This window comes from Saccopteryx leptura, chromosome 4 (assembly GCF_036850995.1).
Source record: "Saccopteryx leptura isolate mSacLep1 chromosome 4, mSacLep1_pri_phased_curated, whole genome shotgun sequence".
NCBI classification, from domain to species: Eukaryota; Metazoa; Chordata; class Mammalia; order Chiroptera; family Emballonuridae; genus Saccopteryx; species Saccopteryx leptura.
Window position 1 is genome coordinate 159449813 of NC_089506.1, and position 26396 is coordinate 159476208.

The 26396-nt window shown below is 34.9% G+C and overlaps 1 protein-coding gene across 1 annotated transcript in view; it reads right to left on the reverse strand.

The window, feature by feature from the left end:
- SLCO6A1 (solute carrier organic anion transporter family member 6A1) overlaps positions 1-26396 on the reverse strand; it is a 109887-nt gene that overhangs the window by 57229 nt on the left and 26262 nt on the right. Inside the window, exons 5-7 of the mRNA XM_066381969.1 lie at positions 24136-24257; positions 23196-23305; positions 1940-2084 (exon numbers count right to left, since the gene is read on the reverse strand). Coding sequence (XP_066238066.1) covers positions 1940-2084; positions 23196-23305; positions 24136-24257 — 377 coding nt within the window. The remainder of the gene's footprint in view (positions 1-1939; positions 2085-23195; positions 23306-24135; positions 24258-26396) is intronic.

Here is a 26396-nt window from a genome sequence, read left to right on the forward strand (position 1 = left end):
GCCTCCACTCAAAAATATGCCTTTGGGTAGAATACTCACTGATTTCCTGAAACAGATACATTTAAAAAGCAACTCTTGGTTTACTAATGGCTTCCTGTCAACCTAAAGCCCTGACCAATGAAGGCTTTGATATTCATATTTTTGGATGGACCAACTCAGACTCATAACTATTTCTCAAGCCTTATTTGTCAACTAGAAATGGTAATATTTAAGCCATAGGCATGTTCATAAGAGATTTTTCAAGTGTTTAAAGAAGCAACTCCAATGGACTATACAGCCTTCAGAAGACTATGGAAATCTCTCTTAAATAAAGCTAGTCTTGGTTACTCAGGGGAGCTTTCCAGAAGGATCACTGACAATTTATGTTCACCCTTAGGGAAATTATCTCTACAATAAGAATAATGCAATTAGAAAAGGTGGTACAATATTTGTCCCTGATTTCAATTGAACTAATAAATGACCACCTCATCCCTGAAAAGCACTATGGTCACCCCGCCACTGATCAGCATTTTTATTTCTGGTAGACAGAATTGCCAAGAACTTTATCTTTTTAGGCCAAGGTAAAATATATGCAATAACTAATACATTCTATTATACCTGAATTAATACCTGATGTTAAGTGAATAGGTCAATATAGAAACTTTCAGAGAAAGCCATCTTACTTTCTAAGGTAGACCCTGAGGGCCAGGGAGTTTGTTAATTGGCTGGGTCCCACACCTTGCTGGCATGGTTGAGACCAACATTATAGGTAGCCTTATCCTGTTGCTTGGAATCCTGTTGTATCAGCCTTAATTAAATACAATGGGAAAGAAATGGAATGGATTTAGTCTCAATCCCTGTTGATAAGTTTAATCATGATGGCAAACAACATGGTTTACTCGTGGGAAAAATTGTCATTATGGGTCTTGAAACTGTGTCATGTTTTTGGCTTTTGTACTATTTGTAATCTGACAATGATGTGCCCTTATCACAAAATCTACTTAATAAGAAGCTGATAATAAATGTTTTTGCACATTTTAACATCTGTTTTTTTATTTGGCCTACATGTTTTATGTTCTTTCCTTCCTTTCTTGCTTTTTCTTTTTTACTATTAATTAAAGTTTTTCAAATTAATAAACTTTTTTACTATGCTTTTAGTGGTTACACTAAAAGTTACAGCATGCATTCTTGACTTTTTTTAAAGCATAAAATAAATAATTACATTTACCACTTTCCCATTAATGCTAGCACCTGAAAACATTCAATCAATTTGTAACCTCTTTTGGAGAGCCAATTGTCCATATCTAGTAAAATTGAAGACATACACAACAGCAATTCCCCTTCAATGTCTAAACCTGGATCAACTTTTACAAATGTGCACAAGGGAACATACACAAGTCTACTGTTAGCATATTGTTTGAAAGAGAGAAAAAGGCTGCAGGCAATTTTATGTGTCAGTAGGACAAATGGGTAAATAAATAGTGGTATGTTCATAAAAACAGAATCTTATAGTACAGTAAATTGCCATAAATAGATATCAATATGAATCTGATGAACATAATTTCAAATGAAAGTAACAAAGAATATGTGCAAAATGATACATGAATTATAGAAATAGATTGCATATGGATAGGGACATAAGTACTAAAAAGACACAAACGTGTGAAAAAGATGCATTCTAACTTTAGAAGGGTGGTTACTGATGGGGAGGGAGAAAAGAGACGGGATAAGGGAGGGAAGGGAGGGGTACAGAAGTCTTATAAGATTTTATGTCTTAATAAATAATGCAGTGATTACAAAGTGCTCATTTAAAAAATTTAAGCAAATGGTATTTAGGTATTTAAAATATGAACAACTACTATTTCTCCTCTACTTTTTCCTTTTTGAGATATTTTATAAATAAATATAAGAAAACTTTACATAAAAATTTTAAAATGAGTACATTGTGCAGAAAAGTTACCTGTAATGGTAACTGCCACAGCAGGTGTTAATACAAACAAATTCTCTGTATATTTAGGCAAAAATTCAGAAGCTCCAACCAGAAGTAAAGATTCCGAAGCTCTGGTCAGAGCTAAGCATACTAACATTGGCATCTTCAGCAGAATCTGAAACAGAAATAAAATATATGTGGATTATTTTATTTTGTTAGCTAAGAAGAAACTGAAAATCCCCACTCATGTATTAATAACCAATTCACAAAAATTTAACTTTTCCTATGTAAACTGAAAAATGTATACATATTAAACCCAACCAAAGATTTACAATTCGCCAATATATACATACTATGAAAGATATGTAATGTTTGAACCATTTTTATTTGTAATTTGACATCCATACCACCTGTAATTTTTATTTGTGAGTTTGTAATTTGTCAAAAAGATTAAGAAAAAATAGATATCATTAACAAGGTATCTAAAATTTCCCTTAGCTTTATTTTTTTCTTAGTAAATATTTTTATTTAACTGAAAAATAGACAAAGAAAAATTAAACAACATTAAAGGTACGTCTCTAGGATCGCAGTCAACATTCTGTAATATTTTAATCCTGGGAATTTCTGATATATAAAGAATGGGATCATTAGAGTGTCAGCCTGGCATGTGGATGTCCTGGATTCAATTCCCAGTCAGGGCACACAGGAAAAGTGCCCATCTGCTTTTCCACTCCTCCTCTTCTCCTTTCTCTCTATCTCTCTCTTCCCCTTCTGCAGCCAAAGCTCCATTGGAGCAAAGTTGGCCTGGGTGCTGAGGATGGCTTCATGGCTTCTGCCTCAGGCATTAGAATGTCTCTGGTTGCAATGGAACAGTGCACCAGACAGGCAGAGCATTGCCCCTTAGTGGGAATGCCAGGTGGATCCTGGTTGGGCACATGCAGCAGTATGTTTTTCTGCCTCCCTGTTTCTCACTTCAGAAAAATACAAAAATAAATAAATAAATAAATGGGTTCATTTAAATTCTGCATTTTATCCAATAAAAAAAATGAGCAGATGGCCCTGGCCGGTTGGCTCAGTGGTAGAGTGTCAGCCTGGCATGCGGAAGTCCGGGTTCGATTCCCGGCCAGGGCACACAGGAGAGGCACCCATCTGCTTCTCCACCCCCCCTCCTTCCTCTCTGTCTCTCTCTTCCCCTCCCGCAGCTGAGGCTCCATTGGAGCAAAAAGATGGCCCGGGCGCTGGGGATGGCTCCTTGGCCTCTGCCCCAGGCGCTAGAGTGGCTCTGATCGCGACAGAGCGACGCCCCGGATGGGCAGAGCATCGCCCCCTGGTGGGCGTGCCGGGTGGATCCCGGTCGGGCGCATGTGGTAGTCTTGTCTGACTGCCTCCCCGTTTCCAGTTTCATAAAAATACAAAAAAAAATAAAATAAAATAAAAATGAGCAGAGAATCTGAACAGACACATCTTCCAAGAAGACATACAAATAGCCAACATCTATTTGAAAACTTGCTCAACTTCACTAGCTGTTATGAAAATGCAAATCAAAATTATGAGATAACCACTCATAACTGTTAGAATAGCTATTTTCAAAAAGAAAAATAATAGCAAGTATTGGAGATATTGTGGAGAAAAAGAAACTCATTCATTGCTTGTGGAAATGTAAACTGATACAGCCACTGTGGAAAATAGTACAGTGCTTCTTCAAAAAATTAAGAATAGAGTTACCACATGACCTAGCAGTCCCTCTGCTGGGTATCTACCCAAAAACTTGAAAACATTTACTTGCAAGGATATACACACCCCTATGTTCATTGCAGCACTGTTCATGGTGGCCAAGACATGGAATCAACCAATGTGTCCTTGGATAGATGATTGGATAGAGAAGACATGGTACATATATACTATGGAATACTACCCAATCATAAGAAAAGATAAAATATTTCCATTTGCAACAACATGGATAGACCTTGAGAAAATTATGCTAAGCAAAATAAGTCAGCCAGCCTAATCAGGTGGTGGCACAGTGGACTGGGATACGGAAGGACCCAGGTTTGAGACCTCGAGGTCGCCAGCTTGAGTGCGGGCTCAACTGGCTTTAGCAAAAAAAAACAAACAAACTCACCAGCTTGGACCCAAGGTCGCTGGCTCAAACGAGGGGTTACTCGGTCTGCTGAAAGCTTACGGTCAAGGCACATACAAGAAAGCAATCAATGAACAACTAAGGAGTCCCAACAAAAACTGATGATTGATGCTTCACATCTCTTGCCGTTCCTGTCTGTCCCTATCTATCCCTCTCTCTGACTCTCTCTCTGTCCCTGTAAAAAATAAATACATAAGTCAGCCAACAAAAGCTAAGAACCATATGATTTCACTCATATGTGGATAAAACTGAAACACATAGGCACAGACAACTGTTGGTCATTATCAGAGGAAAGGGAAATGGGAGGGTAGTAAAGAGTAAAGGGAGACAAATATATGGTGATGGAAGATGATTCAACATTGAGTGGGGGCACACAATGTAATATACAGATCATGTATTTTATAAAAATGTATACTTGAAACCTATATAATCTTATTAATCAATGTCACCTCAACAAATTTAATTAAAAAAATAAATTCTGCATTAGCAAATTTTTTGAACTTATTTAGAAACCTTACTAGGAAGTATAGTGATGATTTACTCTTACCTATTATACTATTACACTATACAGGCTAATTAACATGACAGTAAATTACATTAAAATATTAACTTTTAAACTAATTTCTGCATTTTCTGGATATGTATGTATATATATCTTGGAAAATATTTACTAGTGTCTTACATTTGCATATTTTAAAATTAACTTAAAATTTCTTTTTTCAGTCTTAAACACTTTTTAAAATCTAATATATTCTTTATATTTACCTAATTTGTCTTCTGATGGTTATTTAACTTCATATAGAGTTATTCCACAATATTTATCTAATCTCATAGGGTTAAATGTTTAGGCTGACTTTAACACACTACTGTCACAAATATGGCTATATTAAACATCCTGGTGCATGCACCCTTAAGGACCTAGGATAGAGTGTTTGGAAGTATATACTCCAGAAAGAAGTTCTAGGGCATTGTAATTTGGTATATACTTCAATCCATAATCTCTAGATTTTTTTCTCTAGAATGTATCCGTTTATACTTCCACTATAATGTAAAGAGAGTTGCATTTTCTTCCTGTAGTAGCTTATGCCTTCCAAAATTCATCCTAGCAATATTTCTGGTTCTGCATCTCCTTCCAGATTTACCATTCCCTCATCAGGAGGCACTGAACATAAAATGGTCTTAATGAAACTACCTCAACAAAGAAGTACAGTCATGTGCCACTCAAATATGGGGATATGTTCTAATTTGTCTCTAAGGGAGTTGGTCATTGAACAAACATCATAGAGAGAGCACTTACACAAACATAGGTGGTATTGTTTACTACACACATCATAGAGAGAGCACTTACACAAACATAGGTGGTATTGTTTACTACACACTTATACTGTATGGTATAGCCTATTGCTTCTAGGCTATAAACCTGTGCAAAATGACATAAAACTAAATCAAGCACAAGATAAAATGATACAATCAAGAGACAAGGTAAACACAATGCTGCCATTGGCATAACACAGTGTACTGTTTTACAGCAAACATTTTTATAAGTAGAAAGAGTACACTCATAAGTAACAATAAAAATTATAATATAATAGATACATAAATAAGTAACTCAGTCATTTATTATATTATCAATTAGTATACTCTGTACATAATTGTACTTGCTTTAATTCTATACCAGTGGTAGCACAGTAGGCTTATTTACAACAGACAAACACTGAAATATTCATTGTGTTATGAATTATAATAGCTATGATATTGCTAGGCAATATGAAATTTTCAGCTCCACTATAATCTTATGGGACCATTATCATATATGCGGTTCATCTTTGACCAAAACATTCTTATTTAGTGTATGACTGTAATGCTTCATGACTTCTGAGGTTGGATCATAGAAGGACAATATTATTTCTGCTGGGAACACTCACTCACTCAGAACAGAAGAAGAGGGCCATGTATGGGTGTTCTAGCAAACAGCTGGATCAAAAGCCAATAAATGAGTGAAGAACCCCTCATATAATTCCATTTCCCAGACTCAGATTATTCCAGTTGACCACAAACAGAGGTCAGAGGAACAAATTTTGCCCAAATTGAAGATTCATGATTAAAATAGATGTTCTATTATTTTAAGCCACTAAGTTTCATAGTAGTTTGTCATTAAAAATAGATAACTGGTACACCCCACAAAATAACAAGTACTTAATATTATTAGCTGGTTTTCAAAATCTTGCCATGCTCACAAATATAATGTAGTATCATAATGTTTTATTTTTTTATTTCTCTAATTTTAAATATACTTGAGAATTTCTTCATATAATTCTTAGCTAAAATTCATTTGTGTGTGTAAGCTGGTTATTCATATTTCTATTAGACTTCCTAAAATTCTGATGTAGACTTTCTGAGAATTCCTTGTTTATTATAAATATTAATCTCTTGATTGATTTAGGTATCTTGTCACCTACCTCTATGTCACAAGATATGTCTTTCATTTTTAACATGGATGGTTTTGTTTTCTTCTAATCATATTTTATTAACCTAGAAATCTCCTTTGTGCATGATATGCAGTACATATCTAACTTCATTTCACCATAGAAAGAACCAAATATGTCATCACATCTACTAAACAAGTATCTTTGCAGATTCTCTTTTATCATATAGCAAGTTTTTTTATGTATTAATCTGTTGGGGTTATCTGTTCTGCTCCAGTATTCTTTTTATCTGTACTGAGAAAATGCTTCACTGGTTTTACTACTATGGCTTTTTAGCCTATCTAAATGTGTACTAAAACCAATGCTCTTTGTTTTCCTAAAGCTGCCTTTATTTCACCATATTAATTTTGGAATTAATTTGCCATTTACTAAAAAAAAATATTCTTGCCATAGTACTCATTAAATTGCATTGAATTCATAGATTATTTGAGGAAAAAAAATCACATATGAAAGTTGTCATTTTGGTCTATGGCCATACCACCCTGAATGCACCCAATCTCATCTGAAAGTTGTCATTTCATCCATTAACATGGTATATCTCTCAACTTATCCCAGTCTTCTCTAATACTGTTACATACAGTTTTAAATTTTTTTGAAGTCTTGAGCAACTCTGCTAAAGTATTGCTGAATTATTTAGAGTTTTGTGATTCTTTTAAATGTTACCATCTAATTTTAAAAGTAGATATAATTCTTATATATCCACTCATTTACAGATGGAGACTTGGGCGGCTTCCAAATCTTGGTTATTGTAAATAATGCTACAATGAACACAGAGATGCATACATTCTTTCAAATTAGTTCTTCAGGATTATTCATATAAATTCCCAGAAATAGAATTGCTGGGTCATAAGGTAGTTTCATCTTTAACTTTCTGAGGTAACTTCATACTGCTTTCCACAGTGGCTACACCAACCTGCATTACCATCAACAGTGCACAAGGGTTCCCTTTTCTCTACATCCTTGCCAACCTTCCTTTTTTTTTACAGGGACAGAGAGAGAGTCAGGGAGAGGGATAGATAGGGACAGACAGACAGGAACGGAGAGAGATGAGAAGCATCAATCTTCAATTTTTCATTGTGACACCTTAGTTGTTCATTGATTGCTTTCTCATATGTGCCTTGACCACGGGCCTTCAGCAGACCGAGTAACCCTTTGCTTGAGCCAGCGACCTTGGGTCCAAGCTGGTGAGCTTTGCTCAAACCAGATGAGCCCATGCTCAAGCTGGCGACCTTGGGGTCTCAAACCTGGGTCCTCCTGATCCCAGTCCAACACTCTATCCACTGTGCCAGTGCCTGGTCAGGCGCCCTTTCTTGTTTGTTGATTTATTAGTGATAGCCCTTCTAATAGGTGTGAGGTGATATCTCATTGTGGTTTTAATTTGCATTTCTCTTATAATTAATGAGATTGATACTATCTTTACTTCATTGACTGTATTTGCCTCTTTTGTTAAATATTAATTGACTATATGAGCATTGGTTTTATTTCTGGGGTCTCTTCTGTTTCATTGATCTACATGTCAGTTTTCATGCCACTACCAACTGTGGTACATTCACTCAACAGAATACTACTCAGCTGTAAAATAAAAGGAAATGTCACCCCTTGTGACAGCATGAACGGATCCAGAGAGCATTATGTTAATTGAAATAATCCAGTCAGAGAAATACAAGTACGATATAATTTCATTCATATATGGAATCAAATGAACAATATTAACTAACAAGCAAAATAAGAGACAGACTCATAGAGTGTAGCCTGGCCACTGTCAGGGAATGAGGTTGAAAAACTAGGTGGAGGGGATGGAGGGATTGAGAAAAAAGAAAAAAGAAGAAGAAAGAAAGAAAGAAAGAAAGAAAGAAAGAAAGAAAGAAAGAAAGAAAGAAAGAAAGAAAGAAAGAGAAAGAAAGGAAGGAAGGAAGGAAGGAAGGAAGGAAGGAAGGAAGGAAGGAAGGAAGGAAGGAAGGAAGGAAGGAAGGAAGGAAGAAGAAGAAAAGAAAAGAAAAGAGAAATAACTTATAGTCATAGACAATAGTGAGGTAATTGCCAGGGGATCGGGGATAAGGAAAGGTGGAGGTGGGTTTAGGGGGGATAAATGGTAATGGAAGACTTGATTTAGGAGAGTAAACCCACAATACAATGTACAGGTGATGTGCTATAGAATTGTGCACCTGGAATCTGTACAATTGTGTTAACTAGTATCACCCTCAAAAAATTCAATGAAAATAAATAAATAAATAAATAAATAAATAAATAGGGAATAAATATAGATAATTCTTGTTGAATATTTTTATGTATTTGAATTTTATTTTTTGTTTTACTTTTATTGTTCAACTAATAAATTATAGCTGTTTTGTAGTTCTTTTAGTTCAAAATGTTAATTTATTTATAATAATTATTGAGAACTGAATACTAAGCACAATTCTTATTATAATGCAAGTTGTAGTAATATTCCTTGATTCTATAGGAAGTGGCAGTCTTATTAGATATAACAAGTAGAACAAGGGACAAAAACTCTGATTTTGGTCTTGGCTCTACACTGATTTTTGGAACAACAACAAACAAATTGCAATCTCTACATATAGTCAGCGACATATATATAAAACTTCTGGGAAGTTTTATGTAATAGTAAACAGAACAATGGCACTGGAGTCACATACATACTATATTCTTATATTCTTAGCCTCAGTTTAGCTTGATGTATATGTGTGTGTGCATGTGTCTGTGTCAAACATGTCTTTGGAAAAATTGTTCATCCTTTTAAAATACTGGGTTATCATCTATAAAATAGAAATGATAACATCTATTTTTCCAGGTGATTATGAGAATTTAATACATGTAAAACTTAATATAATTTCTGGCATATAGAAGTTGCCCATTAAATAATAGACATAATTTTCATAATTTATAAAATAAGAGGGACACCATGGATTACTAGATTTGTTGTTTGCAAACCTCAGTAAAAGTTAAGCCATTTGGAGGGTATAAAACGCAGATTTCCAGGTCCTGCTTCCAGAGTTTCTGATCCAGTAGGTCTGGAGTAGGGTATAAAAATTTGCATTTCTAACAAATTCCCAGAAAATGATGATGATGATGATGGTGGTGGTGGTGGTTTGAAAAAACCACACTGAGATCCACTGCATTGATAATTTTTGTATTTAAACTCTTTAGATGAAAATGAACAGACTTATTGGTTAATTCAATTGAAATGACTTATCATGGTACATATGAAAGTAACAAAGCTAAAAACACTTTCTCAGTGCTAAACAATTCACAAAGAAACAGAACACCATTCAGTATAAGATGGCAGCTTATCTTTTCTGCTCAATAGTGGGAATTCCACTGTTTTTCTTTTGATTGCTTCAAAGGCCTAATATGTTCAGTTTCTGTCAGTTTATTGTCTCTATGTCTACTTTTATTATTGCTATTGACTATTTTCTCTCCATTTGCTTCTCTGTCAATGGCCTTTGCTCATTCATTTTCTCTGTCAATTTATTAAAGCTGTGTTGTTTGAATTTCCCTCTTTTTATCCTATTTATATTCTCTCAAGAAAGAGGAATTAACTAAATTAGACAGTTTAGAGCAAGGTGTCCTTATCAAACATTGTTCTCAAGATATGATATTTAACAGGTTTTTGGAAAAATCTAAAGATTGCTCTCTTGGAATCGAGTGCTGATCCTAGACCTAAAACACGGTGACTACTGCAGAAACAAACACTTTCAGGCTCTTTTTCAGAAAGAAACTCTGGGCACTTTATCTGGAAAGGAAGTAGGAGTATAGCAAACACTCAGAATACAATAGATTCCCTTCTAATAAAATGTCCAGGTTTTCATATTGGTTTTACTTTTAATCTATTTCTTTTTCTTTTTTCTATTTTTTCTTTTCTTTTTTTTTTTAGCAAGTGAGAAAGGGAAAGAGATAAGAAGGGTCAATTCACAGTTGTGGCACCATAGTTGTTCATTGATTGCTTTTTCATGGGGCCTTGACCAGGGGGCCCCAGTTTAGCGAATGACCCCTCGTTCAAGCCAACAACCTTGGGCTCAAGCCAGCAACCTTGGGCTTCAAGCTAACTACCTCTGGGCTCAAGTCAGCGACCATGGGGTCATGACTATGATCTCACACTCAAGCTGGCACTCCCGCATTCAAGCTGGTAGGCCTGCGCTCAAGTCAGTAACCATGGGGTTTTGAACCTGGTTCCTCAGTGTCCCAGACCAATGCGTTATCTTCTGCACCACCACTTAGGCTTAACTCATTTATTTTCTCAGGTATAAATTAGGGAGTCAAAGAAGAAGGCCAGATATACAAATTAGTTTCCAAATGGTTTCATGTGGTAAACTCAGGCTTGATTCTGGCAGTTGTTGATATACAAAGGGATAAATCAAATTACTTCTGCACAGTAGCAGTTTTATGCAACATCCATACCTTGCAGTACTGCAGCTCTTAGCTCTACCATATCACAGAATTTGTCTACAACAAGAGACTTTAGCTTGCAAGAGGAATTTCATGCTCATCTGGGTATATGATTTCAAAGTAGGCTAGATACTGTTGCGTTTGTTTACTTAGTAGGAGTCTTAAATAAAGACAGGATCAGCAAAATATAAAGTAGAAAGTAGAAAGGCCATACAAAAGTAGACCATGGTTAAGAACAGGACTCAAGTACAGTGAGAAAAAAGGTTAATGAGGAAACTGATAAAGAGGATTGTTTCAGGAAGGAAAGAGATCTTAAAGAAAAATCCAAGGTTAAATGAACATGAGGTGTATAGTGTCCCAATTAATTCTGGAACTTTTTCATTCATGTGGCAAAAGCATTCATCTACTCCCTACCCTAATCAAGGCTGTGTGATGGGAGACATTGATTTTACCATTAAAATGCCTTGGTGTCTACTGACAAATAGGAGGAAAACATAAATTGAAAAGGATACCAATAAACTTCTTTGAACTTCTCAAGTGTTTTATTTGATAATTTAACTTCTTACTTACTTTGGTCTTGATAGTTTATGGTAAATACATATATTTAGTATAGAAAATAAGTAATTGTTATCTTCATTAAATCTGTCAATAAGAATAAAATATCTCACCTAGAAAGTGCTGCTTATTGCAAGATTTAAAATATTTCAGCTGTCTATGATGTAATCTCACCTACTCTGCTTCATGAACATCAATTTATTTAGTAAAACTTAGACGGAAACTCAGACTAAAACTTACACATTATGTTCTGATATAAATACAAGAGATAAATATATTTTAAAAATCATGTTACTTATATATAATGTACATTGAGTATACTTTTTACAATAGTAATTTATTTTCAGAGGAAATTCAATATTTTGACTAGAAATAGTAAAATATCTCAATAATTTGGACACTAGCTTCTTCTGCTATCTACTGTTATATATTAACAGTCATATAAGCAATGAACAGCACCTCATTTTCATTTGATCTTTTATAGTTCACTAAGTTCTTTTAATATTCATTGACACTTCTCTGTTCATTCAGTCCTGGTGTGTAAATGTATTCCCTGCTAATAAGATATAAGACTTAAGGATTGAGATGAAGAAAAAGAGTGTAAAAGTGTTGATCTCTCCAGTCCACATTTAAAAGAGGCTTTTCCTCTGTGAAATCTTATTCCTTGTCTGCTTCTAGCCAGTTTTAATGTCATTGCTTTCTTCTTTTCCATGATTTATTTCTCAACCTCCAAGCATTATGTTTTTATTCTTTTAAAATATGTTCTAATCATTGTATTCTTATAGTTAAAGATATAAAGCTATTGTTTCTATTCACTGTTCTACTTTCTTTTCTTCAGGATTAATCCCTTCTACTTTATATTTATAACTTTTCACCTTATAGATGTATAACTTTATAAAAATATTAAGTATCTTTCTTTTTTCTAGCTTTTTACATATTACTTACCTTTTGTATCCATTTTATCTATTTTGACAGTATAAAATTAAGTTTACTGACATTTTAATAAAACTCTTCTCTTTCTTTACTTGATGAATTTTCAAATATATGGTAATAGTAGAGAGAATCCATCCTAAAAATAGCCACTATGCTGATTCCCTTAAAAAAATTAAGTAAAGAAGACTTTTTTAAAAAACACTCTATGTCTAGAAAATTAGGAGATGTATATTTCAAGCAGCTGTTAGATGCTGATACATTTTACTGTTTAGAATGATTTGCTTGCAGAATTTTCATCAGTCCTTCTATTGGGAGCTTCTATAAACAGTCAATGGACTTCAGGCTAATGATGCCTTCTAAATGCCATGAGCCAGAAGGTATTGAACTATAGGATTAGTAGAGAAGGAAAACAATAGGCCTTAATAAAATCAAGTTCCTCACACTAGTCTTTTTAATTTTCTTATTTTTCAGTTGATAACTCATTCTTCTTTTCAACATAAAAGGGAGATCTAATAATGAAAATTTCCTTTAATTTTTGTGTGCAGTTTCCTTCTCTAATATAAAAATCAGAACTATCTCAAGTAGGCATTCATATCATGTACATATTTGTTGAGTTTTTACCATGTGCTCTGTACTGATCTCTATAGCTTATATTTCTATGAGAAAAGTACCATTATGATACCAATTTCTTAGCTGAAGAAAGTAAGGCTCAGAAAGGGTAAAATACTATATTTTATTATATTTAAAATGCCATCAATTGCAAGAGACACTATTATTTTATATTCCACTAAGAAAAAAAAATTCTGCCACTTACATACTGTGGTACAATACCATACGGAAAATTCTATGCTATGCAATTATCAATCTCATCAGCTTTTGAATTTTATTAGATCTATTAAGAAGTACTTGCAAATTTTCCTGATTCATCTGCATAGCTTGACAGGTGGTAAGCAATTCTTTTGCAGGTATCTCAATAAAAGAGCAATAAAGGTCTCTACTGTAGAAATGTTTACTTAAGTCCCATAAAACACTTAAATATTACTTTGCAAGAAATTGTGAACAAGTCAATCATTCTTCCAACAGTAGTTATTGGTTTTACTAATATCAGAATTACATCCTATTACTGTTCTGCCTTACTATACATGCAATAGCTTTACAATTCAACACCAAAATATTGCATCATCTTTTGAAAGAGTTAAAAAAAAAAGCAGTTTTACTCAATATGGATATCACCACTAGAAGTTATAACTTAAGTAATGACTATATGAACAGCATGACCAACTTAGCCCATACTCAGGCATTATCTACTATGTCACAATTACATCCTGACTTACAGTTATTTCAAGACTCCATCAATTTAAAATCCAACTCAATTTTAAAGATGTTAAAATTTGAAGGGAAAAAAGTGTGCCTTCAAATCAAAGAAATATGGACATTTGCATAAGGTCCTACCAGTAGTAAATGCTATATGATGTCTCCACTGTAGTTGGGCCTGAAAACAGATATGGATAAGGATAAGGAGGGACGTGAGTTACGGTTAGCTTTCTTGCTTCTTGGATAGACCACAGAGCACAAAAAGATGGTCTCTAAGATTTTTTTCCAACAATAGCCAGGTGGTCAGTATCTAGTGTGCAACCTGGCTTTTGGGCTTAGGTGAAAAGAACAGACCCTAACAAGAAAAATCTTCTGCCTACAAGATCTGTCACAGAGAAGCAAAAGCTCACATTTAGTTCTCCTTCTTACTCATTTCCAGAAATTCATAGCATCTCTAGCCGTTCTGTGATGAGGGATAATTACAATTACCACCGCTCAACTCCACTTTTCTTGCATGAATTCGTTAATTATTTGTATTGCTTAACTGATTCACAAGTAAATACTAACCTAGTGGATAAAACTGGCTGACTCCTCTATTATCAGGTAAGATATACTCTAATTTCACCAACGTGGTTTAACAGAAATGCTCTGCTGAGAAACTCAGCTTTGGCAGGTGCTTATACCATGAAACAAGCAAACAGTAAGAATTTGTTAATGTAGTAGGCCTTCTAAACTATGACTCATTATCCATTTGTTTTCTCTCTGAAATTCAGCTTGGTACAATGTTAAAGGCAAGAACCTAGATGCATAGGCTTTTTTGTTGGATCTTAATATTATATGTCTGTATCTAGAATTTAGAACATTTGTTGGGGTGACACTGGGTAACAAAATTATACAGGTTTCACATGCACAATTCTACAACACATCTCTGCACTCCATATTGTGTGTTCACACCCCAAGCCAAGTGTCCAGCCATCACCACTTATCCTCTCAATGTTGCCTTACCTTTCCCCACCACTGGCAATTTCCACACTGTTTTCCCTATATGAGTCCCCCCACCCCCGGCTTTTTTTGTCCTTTTTTTGTTCTATCTCTCCTACCCTCTCACTCAGCCCCACCCCCACTGCAACCACTGTCAGCCCTCTCTCTGAGTCTGTCTCTATTTTGCTTGTTAGTTTATTTTGTTCATTAGATTTCACATATGAATGAAATCATATGGTACTTGTCTTTGTCTGACTAGCTTATTTCACTTAGCCTAATGTTCTTCGGGTCCATCCATGCAGACACAAAAGGTAGGATCACCTTCCTTTTTATGGCTGTGTTGTATTTCATTGTGTATATATATCACAGCTTTTTAATCCACTCATCTACTGACGGGCACTCAGGCTGCTTTCAACTCTTGGCTATTGTAAATAATGCTGCAATGAACACAGGGGTTATATAATTCTTTCATATTTGTGTTTTGGGTTTCTTTGGAGAAATTTTCAGAAGTGGAATCATTGGGTAAAATTTATAAAGAACTTATAAAATTCAACAGCAAAAAAGCAAACAATCCAATTAAGAAATTAGAAAAGGACCTGAATAGACACTTCTCCAAAGACGACATACAGATGACCAATAAACATAAAGAATTGCTCAATGTCTCTAATCATCAAAAAAATGCAAATTAAAACCACAATGAAATATCACCTCACATTTCTCAGAGAGCTATTATCAACAAATCAACAAACAACATGTGCTGGCTAGGCTGTACAGAAAAGGGAACTCTTATGTATTGTTGGTGGGAATTCAGATTGGTGTAGCCACTGTAGAAAGCAGTATGGAGTTATCTCAAAAAGTCAAAAATGTAATTGTCTTATGATCCAGCAATTTCACTTTTGGGGATTTATCTGAATAAACCCAAAACACTAATTTGAAAGACTATAGCACCCCTGTGTTCATTGTAGCATTCACTGCAAGAAGTGAAAAATGGGGCTCTGGCCGGTTGGCTCATTTGATAGAGTATCATCCCAACCCAACGTGCATGCAGACATCCTGGGTTCTATCCCTAGTCAGGACACACATAAGAAGTGACCATCTGCTTCTCTTCCCTGCCCTTTCTCCCTTCTCATTTTCTTTCCCCTCACAGCCAGTTGCTTGATTGGTTCCAGTGTTGCCCCGGGCATTGAGGATAGCTCAGCTGATTCAAGCATCAGCCCCAGACAAGGGTCAACAGGTGAATCCCAGTTGGGTCACATGCAGGAGTCTGTCTCTCTATCTCCTCTCCTCTCCCTTAAAACAAAATGGAACTGCCTTATGAATTAAGATTTTTCTTTCTCTTTTAAGGCTCTAAAAGCTCAGATTGTTCATACCTGGAAGGTTTAATATTTTGTCTCCTTCTTACACAAACTATTGCCAGTAGCCCTCAATTTTATAATTGCCAAGTGATTGTGATTCTTCAATTGGTTCCTGCAGTTGAAATATACTACAACTGAATAAGAAACCTAGGGAAAACTTCCTGAATCTGTCCCCAAATTGCAATGCTTTTTTGATTCTTCTCCCACTGTAATCCAGTTTTACACAGTCACAGTCATGTTTAAAAAGTAACAAAATTTATATCATGTTCAAATTATTTCTTTACACAAAATATATTAGTGACTTCTTATTGCACTCAGAATAAAATCTATAATTCTTATCATGTACTGCAATGATGTCATTAGCACACCTGAATTTGTGCTGTCTCCAGGTCTTTCCACATAAGTCTCTTGGCCTTGTATTGAATTAATGACCCTTCCTCACCAGGCTTATCCTTCTAAGTCTTTAGATTTCTCCATTTAAATAATCCCTATTCCATGAAGCGTTCTTCCCCCAATGTCGAAAGTAGGGTTCACACAGAATTTTCTCTATTGAATTGTTAATCAGTTGCTATTAATCTAAGGGATTTATGGTTTTTGTTTTATTTGTTTGTTTTGAAATCTGAGACCCACACAAAAGTATAGTTCTGTAAAAGCATGGTTGTTAGTTTCTACTTTCTCTTCAATACCTAGGACAGCAACACTACACACTAAAAGAGAGGTGAATAAATAAAAGTAAAATAACTTCTATTGTATTATATGTGCCAGTCACTATTTTAAACACCTTACATATAATCATATGTTGTACACCTGGATCTAATGAAAAATAATATTGAGTGTAAACTGGAATTAAATAAAATTTAGAAAATAATAAAAAATTAAATACATGGTTAATCAAAATGTTCTGAATCTTATTTAATATGAGCCTTATTTACAAATTTAAATTTATATTATAGATAGCTTTATTTATACATGCAATTTTGCATATTTTATTTATAATCAACATACAATCAATAAAGCAATAAAAATGCAAGATCATTTAAAAAAAGACCCTGGCCGGTTGGCTCAGTGGTAGAGCATCGGTTTGGTGTGCAGGAGTCCTGGGTTCGATTCCTGGCCAGGGTACACAGGAGAGGCACCCATCTGCTTCTGCACCCTTCCCCCTCTCCTTCCTCTCTGTCTCTCTCTTCCCTTCCCGCAGCCAGGGTTCCATTGGAGCAAGGTTGACCAAGGCGCTGAGGATGGCTCCATGGCCTCTGCCTCAGGCGCTAGAATGGCTCTGGTTGCAGTGGAGCGGCACCCCATATGGGCAGAGCATCGCCCCCTGGTGGGCATGTCGGGTGGATCTCGGTCTGTCTGACTGCCTCCCCGTTTCCAGCTTCAGAAAAATACAAAAAAAGAAAAAAAATCAATAAAGCAATAAAAATGCAAGTGCATTTAAAAAAAGACCCTGGTCGGTTGGCTCAGTGGTTGGTAGAGCATCCACCTGACGTGTGGATGTCCCTGGTTTGATTATTGGTCAGGGCACACAGAAGAAGCACCCATCTACTTCTTCATCCCTCCCCCTCTTGCTTCTCTCTCTCATTCACTCTCCTCCTTTTCCCCTCCTGCAGCTATGACTCTATTAGAGCGAGTTGGCCCTTGGTGCTGAGGATGGCTCCATGGCCTCCACCTCAGGTGCTAAAAAATGGCTCCAATTGCAATGGAGCAGAGCATTGCCCCTAGTGGGCTGGTGGGTGAATCCTGGTTGGGGCGTGTGCAGGAGTCTGTCTCTGCCTCCCCTCCTCAAGAAAGAAAGAAAGAAAGAAAGAAAGAAAGAAAGAAAGAAAGAAAGAAAGAAAGAAAGAAAGAAAGAAAGAAAGAAAGAAAGGAAGGAAGGAAGGAAGGAAGGAAGGAAGGAAGGAAGGAAGGAAGGAAGGAAGGAAGGAAGGAAGGAAGGGAGAGAGAGAGAGAGAGAGAGAGAGAGAGAGAGAGAGAGAGAGAGAGAGAAAGAAAGAAAGAAAGAAAGGAGAAAGAAGGAAATTAGATGGGTATGGTTCTATCAGTTTGTAATAAAAAAAAATTTTTTAAGAGTAAAAATTTATTCCATTTAAATTACATACCAGTTCTTACTTGCTGAACTAAAAATAAAAGTTTCTCAAATAATTGTTCACATAAATTCCAGGTAGGCTTAAAGTAAGGTAACCTCACTTTTAACAATTATTTTGTTCTTGGCTGCCTTTGTCAATGTATTAGAAATATCACAAAGTTCTGGTTCTGGTTCTCTTAGCCTTCCTTCTTCCTGGGACAAGCACCTATCGTGTACTAAATGTATAAGCCAATGACATATGCAGAACCTACTCTGTAATTGTGCTTTCAGAATTAGGGTAAGTAGAATGATTTCTGATAAATTAGATTAATGTTTCTCCAAGTGCAGTCCTAATTTCCAGAATTTTTAAAAGACAGTTGAAAATTTGCCAGTTTCAGCCACTGTGTTTTGGAGGTGGAGACTTTCTAAGCTCCTCACTCTAACATTCCAGAAGTCCCACATTCTAATAAAGTTGAAAGAGAATTAAGGTATCTTCTAGGTACCTAACCAGACAGGTGTCAGTCAGAAGTCTAAGACAGTTAACAAGGCATTAAATTTTTTGGTATCCTAATAATAATCAAATCACTCTATTTCTAAGAGAAAGTTATTGGAATAAGCTTGTTTTTGCTTCTTGTAGGGCAGCTGTATTTAAGAAAAATAAAATGACTTAAAACATCCATGTGTAAATTTTCTGAAAAGTGTTAATACATGTATTTTAATTTTTAACAGTATTAAAAAGGTTATATCTAATTTATTTTGATATTGTTAAAATATACACAGGTAATATTTTGGTAAAATTAAAATAAAATATAATCCATTACCAGAAAGGGTTCATGATTTGACAAAAATAAACACTTCTGTGTTTGAATAAAAACGAGTAAACAAAACTTATGATTTGGCCATGGACAATTGGCTCAGCAGTAGAGCATTGGCCCCATGTGTTGAAGTCCCAGGCTCAATTTCTAGTCAGAGCACAAAACAGAAGTGACCATCTGTTTCTCCACCCATCTCATTTCTCCTTCTCTCCCTCTCTCTCTTTCCCCCTCCCATAGCCATGGCTCAAATTGTTTGAGCAAAGTTGGCCCCGGGTGCTGAGGATGGCTCTATGGCCTCACCTCAGGTGCTAAAAATACCTCAGTTTCCAAGCAACAAAGCAGCAGCCCCAGACAGGCAGAGCATTGCCTAGGTAGGGGGCTTGCCAAGTGGATCCTGGTTGGGGTGCATGCAGAAGTTTGTCTCAGTGCCTCCCTGCCTCTCATTTAATAAAAAAAATTATGATTTTATACAACATACCTATTCATTTTAAGAATTAGATGAATACAGTAATAAGCACTATGTTTATGTTTATCCCATATATACATGTTATGTTATGCTATATTATATTTCAAATGAATATCTATGAAAGCATTAAAGAAGAAGAAACTAATGTTAGGTAAGATTTATACAGAGATTTTATTTATTTATTTATTTATTTATTTATTTATTTTGAATGGAGACGAGAAAGAAGAACATTTGAAGCCAAGAGATTAACATTTACAAAAGTACAGAACTATAAAAGTACCTGATATATCCATGAAAGAGCAAGTGGCTGGCATATGATAGAGGTAGAAATACTATTCTAAAATAAGATAGGAAAATTCAGCTGATGCTTTTGTGAAGGGTATTCAAAGTCTCACTAAAAGAGTGTGAAATCCATCTACAAAGTAATCTGGGAAATGACTTGATAAAATCTATATTCAATGTAAAGGACTTATATAATGAAAACTACAAACCATTGTTAAGGGAAATCGAAAAAGATACAATAATCCTTGTTCTTGGATAGGTAGAATAAATATAATCAAGATGGCCATATTACCCAAGGCAATATACAAATTTAATGCAATTCCCATCAAAATTCCAATGACATTTTTAAAAGAAATGGAACAAAAATCATCAGATTTATATGGAACTATAAAAAACCCCGAATAGCCAAAGCAATCCTAAAGAAAAAGACGAAGCTGGGGGCATTACAACACCTGACTTCAAACTATATTATAGGGCCACGACAATCAAAACAGCATGGTATTGGCAGAAAAATAGACATTCAGACCAATGGAACAGAATAGAAAGTCCAGAAATAAAACCACATATATATGGTCAAATAATTTTTGATAAAGGGGCCAACAACACACAATGGAGAAAAGAAAGCCTCTTTAACAAATGGTGCTAAGAAAACTGGAAAGCCACATGCAAAAGAATGAAACTTGACTACAGTTTGTTCCCTTGTACTAAAATTAATTCAAAATGGATCAAAGACCTAAATATAAGACCTGAAACAATAAAGTACATAGAAGAAGACATAGGTTCTAAGCTCATGGCCCTTGGTTTTAAAGAGCATTTTATGAATTTGACTCCAAAAGCAAGGGAAGTGAAGGCAAAAATAAATGAATGGGACTACATCAGACTAAGAAGTTTTTGCTCAGCAAGAGAAACTGACAACAAAATAAACAGACAGCCAACTAAATGGGAAATGATATTTTCTTTTTCTTTTTTCATATTTATTTATTTATTTATTTATTTATTTATTTTTACAGAGACAGAGAGTGAGTCGGAGAGAGGGACGGACAGACAGGAACAGAGAGAGATGAGAAGCATCAATCATTAGTGTTTCATTGCATGTTGCAACACCTTAGTTGTTCATTGATTGCTTCCTCATATGTGCCTTGACCGCAGGCCTTCAGCAGACCGAGTAACCCCTTGCTGGAGTCAGCGACCCTGGGCTCAAGCTGGTGGGCTTTTGAGCCCGCACTCAAGCTGGCGACCCAGGGTCTTGAAGCTGGGTCCTGTGCATCCCAGTCCGATGCTCCATCTACTGTGCCACCGCCTCGTCAGGCGAAATGATATTTTCAAACAACTGCTCAGATAAGGGCCTAATATCTAAAATATACAAAGAACTCATAAAACTCAACAACAAACAAACAAACAATCCAATATAAAAATGGAAAGAGGACATGAACAGACACTTCTCTCAGGAAGAAATACAAATGGCCAACAGATATTATGAAAAGATGTTCATCTTCATTAGTTATTAGAGAAATGCAAATCAAAACTGCAATGAGATACCACCTCACACCTGTTCGTTTAGCTATTATCAACAAGACAGGTAATAGCAAATGTTAGAGAGGCTGTGGAGAAAAAGGAACCCTCATACACTGTTGGTGGGAATGTAAAGTAGTACAATCATTGTGGAGGAAAGTATGGTGGTTCCTCAAAAAACTGAAAATAAAACTACCTTATGACCCAGCAATCCCTCTTCTGGGTATATACCCCCAAAACTCAGAAACATTGATACGTAAAGACACATGCAGCCCCATGTTCACTGCAGCATTGTTCACAGTGGCCAAGACATGGAAACAACCAAAAAGCCCTTCAATAAAAGACTGGATAAAGAAGATGTGGCACATATACACTATGGAATACTACTCAGCCATAAGAAATGATGACATTGGATCATTTACAACAAAATGGTGGGATCTTGATAACATTATACAAAGTGAAATAAGTAAATCAGAAAAAACCAAGAACTGCATTATTCCATACGTAGGTGGGACATAGAAACGAGACTAAGAGACATTGATAAGGGTGTGGTGGTTATGGTAGGGGGGAGGGAGAGGAAAAGGGGAGGGGGAGGGGCACAAAGAAAACTAGATAGAAGTTGACGGAGGACAATCTGACTTTGGGTGATGGGTATGCAATATAATTGATTGACAAGATAACCTGGACATGTTTTTTTTTTAACATATGTACCCTGATTTATCGATATCACCCTAGTAAAATTAATAAAATATAAATAAATAAATAAAACTATATTAAAAAAATACAACTCTGCAAGCAACATAAAGGAAATTATGAACAGAAGAGAAGACAAATTGAATGTAGAATCATTATTTAGAGGTCGAGTTTTTTAACCCCACTATATCTGTATTGTATGCCTTGTTTCTCACCTAAATAAAGAGTTCTCCATTTTTGATATTGAGATGAGCATTTTCAATAAAATATTATGTTTGTGAGAATATTTGTTAACTTCTAGAGTTCTCTTCTAAGTCATTTCAACATAAAGGCCCCAGCTGGTTGGCTCAGTGGACAGAGCATCAGCCAGCATGTAAATGTCCTAGGTTCAATCCCCAGTTAGGGCACACATGTAAAGCAACCAACTGCTTCTCCTCTCTTTCCTCTCTCCCTTCTGTCTCTCTTTCCCTCTCAGAGCCAGTTGCTCAACTGGTTCGAGCATCAGCCTCAGGTGCTGAGGATACCTGGGTTGGTTCAAGCATCAGCACCAGATGGGATTGCTGGGTGGATCCCAGTCAGGGTGCATGAGGGCTCTATCTCCCCGCTTTATATATATAATATTAATACCTTCATTTTAGCAGGGAAAAAATAAACACAAAATGATATAACATAAATATTTAATAGAAGAAGGAAAATACTTGGTACCACTGTTTGATGCTAGCTAAGGTCCTGGCAATGCTTCCTATGAAAGCTGGATCCTAAATGAATAGGTTTATTTATTTATTTATTTATTTATTTATTTATTTATTTATTTATTTTATTTTTTTATTTTTTATTTTTTTCAGAGGCAGAGATAGACAGGGACAGACAGAAAGGAACGGAGAGAGATGAGAAGAATCAATCATTAATTTCTCGTTGCACGTTGCGACTTCTTAGTTGTTCATTGATTGCTTTCTCATATGTGCCTTGACCATGGGCCTTCAGCAGACCGAGTAACCCCTTGCTGGAGCCAGCGACCTTGGGTCCAAGCCTGTGAGCTTTTTGCTCAAACCAGATGAGCCCGCGCTCAAGCTGGCGACCTTGGGGTCTCGAACCTGGATCCTTCTGCATCCCAGTCCGACACTCTATCTACTGCGCCACCACCTGGTCAGGCAATGAATAGGTTTATTAAGACTTCAAAAGTTCCACTCAGATTTAACTTGAACACTTTATAGCTATTTCCTTAAAACTGTTATTAGAAATTTGAATGTCAACTTAATTGGCTTGTTCATGTAAAATATTTTACCCAAATAGAAGCAAAGAAATCTTTGATACTTGTTCCAAACTCCCGATCTTTAAACTTTTTGTCCAACCAATTAGGCTTTTTGCGTTCTGCAGCTTTAATTTTTGCTGTACCTATATGTTAACAAACAAAAGAATCTTATAATATGTTCAAATAACTAAAACACATATATAAACATACATACTCATCCTAATAAACCTAGATTGTCTTGGAATACCAAGTAAGCTATTTTTGAACAAGCTAGAGTCAATCTAATTAAGTAAAAGGTAGATTCTTTTAACAATGCTATCCTAAAGAACATTCTATTATAATGAAAATTTTTCGTGTCTGTACTGTACAATATATTCTAGCCATTAAATACTTAAAATGTAGCTTCTATGACTAATTGAATTTCTAATTTAATTTAGTTTAAATTTTAAATAGCCACATATGGCCAGTTATTACAATATTTGGCAGTATAGTACTAAAATATAAGAGTAATCTTTGATATTACTAAAAATATTTTATGTCAATAGTAGCACAATAAAATGCACTACCACTAAGAGAATATTTGAATTTTCTAGGATTTTATGTATTTTTTAGATTTTTTAAAAAGGATTTCAATAGTTATTATTTTATCTTACAACAGTCATATGAGGAAGTACATGTACTAAATAATGCTAGGTAAACAGTTGTATTAAGGCTTCTTTCTTTAAGAAAACTTATAACCTTAGCTATAAAGCATTTTCAAAAATAAATGACAACAAGCAGAAATATGTACTAATGGAAGTTTGGTATAAAATAAGAAGCATTTGGCCGTAGGCTTTGTTCAAATAATACTATCATATGTCTTTTTATCTCGAGAGAGAAAAACATAGTTCAGACATATGCTGAGAATGGAAGATGAGGGTGGGATGAGGAACCTACTGTCCTTTAATTTGATAAATTAAATCATTATAGTCACCTCGTATACGCTGTGGAAAGCATGACAATGGTATTAATGTAGACCACGCAATAATTGAAACAAAAACATAACGAATCCACCAAGTGTGCAGCCAGTGTTCATTATCATCACTGTGTCCAATGCTTTAAAAGAGAAAAAGAAAAATTTCAAGTTTGTGTATTTTATTACAAAGTCATAATCTAATGGGAGGGGGAGAGAGCAAAAAAAAATGAAACATTTTTAATTAATTTGTCCCTGTTGTTTGTTTTGCTGAGATTGAGTCCTCCAGTTATACAGGTTCCCTTTTGCCTTGTAGGATCCTAAAATTTTCCTTTTCCTTCTTCTCCCCTTCACCACCACTCAGGTGGTGAAGAGTAATTCTTTGGTTTATTTTAACTCTTCGCCAACAGAAGCTATGCACTTGGAAGATTATCTCATTAAATCTCACTTCTCCTTTAACATCATTCCTTTGGCTTTAAAGCATCCTCTTAGCCCTTTAATGAAAAAAAAAAACCTCTCCTTTCAGTTGCAAACTAACCTTTTAAACCACATTTGTTATGAAGTCTCTCTCTTATAGTCTCTTTCTGAACTATCAGACTAGTGGTGAGTCACCTACTCATCCTTCGGACCCTTTGTTAACCATCATCTTCTCTCTCCCCTACAATTTTTCTTGCTCCACCTTTGTAAACTGTGAAACTTCAGAGTGGGCAGGATGGGTTGGGATTATGAAGGATCCTGTGCTGGGATTTTTAATTTTTCTCTTTTTACTCACAGTTATTTTACAAGATCAGCATTCTTTGTCTTCAGTAGTACTGAGGCCATAATTTTGTGGAAATTTTTCATAATTGGGAAGTTATTTTGTAATCTTAGGGAGGAGATTTAGGGAAGTTGATTACTGTGCAGATGCCTTTGTCTGCAGTTTCATACACACTTAGACCTTGTCCACCCAGCCATCATGGGGAAATGCTCACACCCTCAGGAACCGGTTTTGGAGGTGCTGGTTTCTCACAGGTGACTCTTCTGCCAACAAACACCTGATGAGTAGCTTGATTATAGGCCCATCTCTCTCAATGTGGAGAATATTCCCAGTTTTATTGACAGGCCAACTCCTTATTCATTGCTACATTATTCAGGGATAGCAATTCTAAAGTTGCAAACTTGATTTCCATTATCCAGTAGGTATGTGTTATGCATAGAGAGTTTCAACCCAAGATTGTCACTAGGGGTACAAGTTTCCTCATCAATTATAATTTTGAGAATTTTTTTTTTTTACATTTGAAGCCAGCTATCTAACTATATGCATTATATTATATATAATATGATTATTACATTTGGGTAAATGATTAAGTACTTAAAATTTAAAGTAAACTTAGAAGAACTAAAAGTATAAGCAAAGAATTTAAGTGTAATATAATACATATAAGACAAAATAAATATTTCCTCTTACTAAAAACATGTATTAGTAAATATAGTAATACAAATATTCTATGTTCAATACTAACAAAACATATAAAATCAGTAAGAAGCTTAACAGAATCTTTTTAATAAAGAAAATCATAAAACATTATTGAAGTACATAAAGGAAAACATAAAATAGAGCAACATACTATATTTTTGCACAGAAAAATAATCATTTGAAATTTGATATATAAATTTAAGTATTTCAAATTAAAATGCTTTGATTGTAACCTGAAATTATCAAATTTATCTGGAAAGTAACTTTTCAAAACCAGCCCCTGATTTTTAATAAATAATAATGAGTAGGATCTTATTTAACTAAATAGAAAATCACATGATAAAGCTTTAGTTATTAAATATAACTATAGTTATATTTAGGTAACTTAATTATTTTATTTATTATTTTATTTATTAAAACATTGTAGTGCTGGAATTAAATAGAAAAACATATCAGAGAATAGATAGTCAAAAGAAAAAAATCATATTTGCAGGGAAATTTATTTTATGGTAAATATGGTATTTAATATCAGCAAAAAATGATTTAATTAAAAAATGAAATGATAAACTGTCATTAGTACAATTAGTTATCCTTTTGAGAGAAAAATAGAATCTTGGCCTGTACTTTATATTATATGCAAAAGTAAATTGAAATTGAAAGTTAAATATAAATTTAAAACCAAACCAGACAAATACACTACCAGAATAGAAAATTACAGGCAAATATCCTTGATGAGCAAATACACTACAAGAATAGAAAATTACAGGCAAATATCCTTGATGAGCAAATACACTACAAGAATAGAAAATTACAGGCAAATATCCTT